The sequence below is a fragment of the Physcomitrium patens genome, chromosome 14, assembly GCF_059467195.1.
Source record: "Physcomitrium patens ecotype Gransden chromosome 14, ASM5946719v1, whole genome shotgun sequence".
NCBI classification, from domain to species: Eukaryota; Viridiplantae; Streptophyta; class Bryopsida; order Funariales; family Funariaceae; genus Physcomitrium; species Physcomitrium patens.
In genome coordinates this window covers 6409482-6415216 of record NC_143423.1, presented here as the reverse complement: position 1 = coordinate 6415216, position 5735 = coordinate 6409482, and the positions used below count along the sequence as shown (strand labels likewise).

General features: G+C 40.6%; 1 protein-coding gene across 2 annotated transcripts; it reads right to left on the bottom strand.

Moving 5' to 3' along the window:
• Positions 1-1282: 1282 nt before the first annotated feature.
• On the bottom strand, positions 1283-5162 carry LOC112290938 (conserved oligomeric Golgi complex subunit 3). 2 transcript variants are annotated; one of them, XM_024537789.3, is made up of 3 exons: positions 3724-5162; positions 2321-3211; positions 1283-2143 (listed from the first exon to the last, which is right to left on the bottom strand). In XM_024537789.3, exons 1-3 carry the CDS (start codon positions 4867-4869, stop codon positions 1970-1972), a joined length of 2211 nt encoding a protein of 736 aa, XP_024393557.1. In that variant the 5' UTR covers positions 4870-5162; the 3' UTR covers positions 1283-1969. The 2 variants fall into 2 exon arrangements, with proteins under 2 accessions (XP_024393557.1, XP_024393556.1); XM_024537788.3 differs by having other exon boundaries at positions 1283-3211; positions 3724-5161.
• Between the last annotated feature and the right edge of the window lie 573 nt (positions 5163-5735).

The window sequence follows — 5735 nt, the reverse complement described above, 5'->3', positions numbered from 1 at the left end:
GGAAAATTACAGAAGTTTTCATGTATATAATACAATATTTTATGGTGTAAAACAAATCAGGAGAATGCGTTTTTGTTCATTAAAAGGTTGAACATGCAGTGAAGATACGGATTCTATGGTTTAAATTATTTAACAAATTTAATCAGAAATATTCAGTTTTCTTTTTATTTTTCTTTTTTCTTTTTTCTTTCTGGATTTCATTTGTTACTCAATTATTTTTAGAATGTATTGAAATTGTAGTATATGTGTTTAAAATACATCTGTTTTCATCTGCTATTATATTTCCATAGATATTGCATTACTAAAATGTAGTATACATTTATATATATATATATATATATATATATATATCAAAATATGCAATGTTTGCAAATATTGCATGCAACATATGCATTTAGATAATGTATATATTAAAGTCAACTTTGCTTTATGAGTTCTATTTTTTCGAGTGAAACATGCAATTAGGATTGTTGCTGTGTAGACTTTATATGTTACATAACAACCATTTGCACCACTCTAATACTTCTTTTAAAAAAAACTTAAGAGTTGGCAAATCTACATGCTTCTACAGCAAACCATTGAATCTCCATACCTTTCATTTTAAGGCAAATTCTGTACTCATCATACTGCACAGAGGACATGCTCATATTTTATCTCCACACACTACAATATTCAAAACTCAAAGATAGCAATAAGAATAACTGCTTACAAATCAATTAATAACAACTGACATATCAACATTTTGCCTTCATTCTTATCACTGTTGAAGGTATTTTCGTTATAATGTTTTAATGTTTTACTATAAAGGCTTGATGACTGTTATTATTATTTTAACCCCTAGGAAAAAAGTTAACAAGAAATAGAGCTGAAAAGGGACTCCAACATGCACACAGCATGTGACCACATGAATTTTTCTAACTGACAGTCTTAGGATTTCGCTTGCATTGTCTTTCCACAATGGAAGTCAACACCACAAACACATAAAAGATTATGTTTAACGCATAATTCTATTCAAGGGGGTTGACAAATTTATCACTCCTTGTCATGACTTGCCTTAACTGATCCTGTCTTTGAATGCAAAAGAAAGGGGTTGTGTTTTTAATGAAGCATAGACCAGGTATGACGCAAAGTTTGGTGAGGGCTTTAGCCTCCGGAGCACACTGAACGATGCAGATTCTCAACCATCAACGACACATTTTCTTTCTTCCACTTTCTTTTTCGTTTTCGGATGTGGATCTAGAATCACCCATTTCGTTGATGATCAGCAGAAATATCTCACAAATGAGCTTAAATTAGCGCGATGTGGTACTCTTTATTATTCATGAATCTCGGGACAAAGTGTGTGTCAGTTTCTGACAATAGAAAGTGATTTATCGAAGTACGATGTGCTGTACCAATTTCATACCTGGTGGGAGAATTCCTCTTTCGCAATCAGTTGCGGTATTCCGGTAGAATCTGATGATGCAAGCATCATTAGCTACACGGGCACAGTTTACATAGCTGTTTTCCTCTGAGCTCATGGCAAGCATTTGTTTCATGCATTGCAGGCATGTGTCTAGCCCCAGCAGTGATTCCAGAGCCATCGGATGTTCGCTTACAAATCCATCTGCTCGCAAGTTCCGCAAGGACTACGAACATTCGCTACAAATCACTATTCCAAGATGTCAGGAAACAACATCAAAAGTTGCGGCCATCTCACTCTCACCGATCAAATCAAAAGCAGCTCTGGGTACACACATTCATTTCATTCTAGAATGAGGGTCACTGCTTCAAGCTCTCTACAAATGTTTTCTTGTGAGAAATGTAGACAGAAACTGAAGGAATATGCACCAACCTATAACATGGTGCACTTCGAGAACCTAGAAATTAAGGAGTAGGATTACTTTTACAACAGACCTGATTGCTAAAATGAACAATCTTTACAAAGCAGGCTATGCTTTAACTGCAAACTGTTATCTGCAAAATATGATCAACTTGAACACAAGCCATCAAGAAACGATTGCAAATCAGATTGCTTCATAATGGGAACCTGTGAAGCCTCTGCAGCGGTGTAGTCAGAATACAAGAGAGCCAACACTTGTCCGTGAGCTTCCAAGATGTTGGATTTTATGAGCCTGAAAAGGATGGACCTAGTCGAAGAGTTCTGCAGATACAAACCCATTTTTGAGACTATATCAGGCACATGCAGCTTCACAACTTTTTCAACGGCGGCTATCATTTCAGCCAGCTTGTCTGGAGTGGCAAAAGCTTGTTCTTTTAAGGGCTTACGTACTTCTGCATCCACGGGACGACTCCGAATAGACGCCTTGACAGCTGTTACCTTAGTAATAAAAGATAGCAAAGGCTCGATCGTGATCTTCGTCACCAGCATGATGAATTGCTCACAAGTGACCTTAAGATTCTTTTCAAGTTCTTTCTTCGCATCTGTTTGGTTGTCCATCACTCTAGGGGAAAATGTCCGAGCAAGGGATTGACTGCTCCAAAGTGAGGCCCGTCCTCTCAGAACTCGGCGTACATGGTCAAGCAAGTGTGTGAAATCAAGTTCCTTGTGTGTTACTGAAAAATCTATCTCATAAGGAGCAATCTGCTCACGAAGAGTTAAAAGATGCTTGATAAGGAAAAGCTGGGCGTCCATTTGAGATGCTCGTCTCTCAATCAACTTGCTGGACCTCTGTATTGAGGTCGAACACATGTTGATAGCATCTTGCGCAAGACTCGTAAAAGTCGGTGGTTCTAAACACCGGTACAGCTTAGACAGACAGGAGAGAGTCTTCCCCAAAGGCGGGTACCATGTTAAGTAAGAGTCTCTACCCTCCTCTTCGCTTCCAACAGCAGCTGTAGCTAGTCGCTCCAACCTTGCTGGATAATCAAGGTCATCCGCAGATGGTATATAATTTGCGATTACATCACGCATATAGGTTTGTGCACGGAAAGTAAGTCTTTCTTGCATATCAGCTAAGGTCTTTAAAATTGTAGGGCGCAAACCAGCAACAGTCTCCCGTCGTCGCTCTAATTTATCATCCAACACTTCACCTTTTAAAATATCAACGAGCTCAAAAAGCAAATCAAGATTTGCTTCATGGATGAAGCGAGCCCGTAAGGTGTCATAAAGTGTTGTGCACAAGGGATCCAGCAGAGGAGTAAGGTTTAAGGGATCCGAAGAAGACATTGGAAAGAAGTGCTCAAATAGCTGATGCTCCGATTGACAGACCTGCGGATAACGCCAAAACAAGACATAAGAATTCATTTCTCATACATCTGACCCTCAACAACTGATTCTCCCAAACTATGCAGTAGAAAATAGCCCACATTGATAGACTGTATCTGAACCACCAGTGTAATAAGTCAGACCAAAACAAATGCCGCAAAAGCTAAAAACCTGGAAATCCAAAGACCTAAAAGAACTGCAAGTACAGCAATAAACTCTGTTCTCAGTATTCCACAAAGCCTTTCTTTCAGCTCATATCCACACAGGAAAGCTCAGAGTGCATTGCTCGATAGTTACCTACGAGTAATAGGTAACGCACCACGAGGTTCCATTTGCCATATATATATATATATATATATATATATATATATAAGACGGTCTATGTTTACTTGAAGATGTTACGCATGACATGTAGCACATCGTGCCAAATCTATAGAACGACCTTAAGTAACTTCGACAAGGCAACTCACTCACTGAAAGTCTCGATTTAGGTGCTGGATCCGAACGAAACATACCTGACTCAGATATGCAAAGCCTGATCTTGTCAAGGACGGGAGGCGCTCCCTTTTAGCATACTCTGCAATTCGGGATGATATTACACCTTGAGCTACAGCAAGGCGTTGCTCACAATACAACGAAGTCAAGCTCGTAAGGAACTCACTATACCTATTCTGAGATGCCCTTTTCTCAATTTCCGGTATCAGGGTCTTCAAATCATTGGCAGCTGCTTTAAACCTCACATATAGCACCAAAGTCTCTGCACCCTCAGCAATAGCAATCCTGCCACTCCCATCCTGCGTAGAATTCTCTTTCACGGACGCCTGTACCAGTGATGACGCATTTCTCAACACATTGAGCACATAAGCTCTGATCATTTCCAAGGCAACTATCTGCAATCGCTTGAATTTCACAAGATAGACGCTGGAGTCAGTATATTGAGGATTATTTTCCACATAAGAAATGCACTCATCCAAGCGCTTCAGGAGGGGAAGGCAGTGACCACTTCCAACACTCGTTGTCGGGGCATGAAACTGCGTTGATATATTCTCCAGTTCATCGAAGTAATTGAGCTTAGTTCTCAGAGCATCAGCAAACTCAATTAAGCGCTCTTTCTCCACCACCAACCGCTCGCACACTTCATGCAGCGACTTCGTCTTCGTAGCCACCGCCTGATGATGCGCTTGCAAATCATCGAACCGTGCTAGGGATCCATCAAGATGCGCCAGGATGTCATCACAAATTTGCAAGTGCCCTGTAAGTGTGTCCACGTACCGACGATACTTCTCCTCTGTCTCGGACTTCGTCGCTGACTCTAAATCAGTGTACCACTCGTAAAAATGGTGCTGGCTGTTCAGCTCAACTTGCTCGCTTAACAAACTCCCTCCCTGCGACGCATCGATCGCTGGCGTCTCCGCCTCCCTATCAACTGGCAATACTGAGGGACGTTGGCTCCGCTGTGCCAATGCGACAACGTGACTCGGCAATGGCCTGTCCGCTGCACTCTGAGCCAGCGTTGCGATGGCTCCTAGCTGCTGCTCGGTTAACGGCGCATTCTGCTCCCATGTCGTCGCAAACTTGTACCCTGTCGACACCGCCACAGGCCTCGTGCCATGCGATAGGTGCATCGAAGCCGGCCCTTTCCTCTCCATCGCTGTGGCCATGGCCCCTGCACCTCCACTTCAACAACTCTTCTCTCCGATCGCACCCCTCCTGTAAGCCATCTCTCTGTCTCCCTCGATCCGCGACCTCAGGAGCTCTTTCAAAATTCTCCGGAAACCTAACGGAATGCGCTACAATCCTAACCTCATCGTCATCACCATCAAGAGATCCAACGCACAATTGCAGGGCGCACAAGCAGGACGCGACCTCGTCCTTGTTCTCGAATTTCGCCATTCATGCTTCCTCACTGAGCGAAGCCTCTCAGCTTCTGTTGCACCTACCAAGATTATCCTAGATCTCAGACTCGTCCCGCATATACTATGAAGAGGATGCCATTCTATCAGAAACCTAGATTAAGTGTGGGCTCCACATCCATCCAATGTGTACAGTTTCATCCTCCTGGACCTGGATGAGTTTCGTTTTCATTCGTTGATTTTACAGCCAGACAAATGCTATTTCAAAAGAAGTACCAAAGAATACATTTTAATCTTCAAAAAACATATGCAACTAAATGACTTCAAATGAAAAATCCTTTTTTCTTTTATGTGTTACATATACTATTGAAATAAGACCTTAGTTTTTACTTTACTGATAAATCAAGTATATGTGGACTTTTCTAAATGTAATTAGTATGAACTGATCGAATGTTTTAGCATTGTCTTATTAATCATATTTTCTAATCATATTTTTAGTAATTAAACGATTAATATAAATAATATACGAATTCACATTGTGTATTTCTGTAGCATATGATATATAAAACTTTGTATCTTAAATTATATATACTTATTATATTTGGATATATAATCATGGATACAAGTTCTATATATATATGTAAGTAGAGATAATAATGAAATAGTGCTTTACA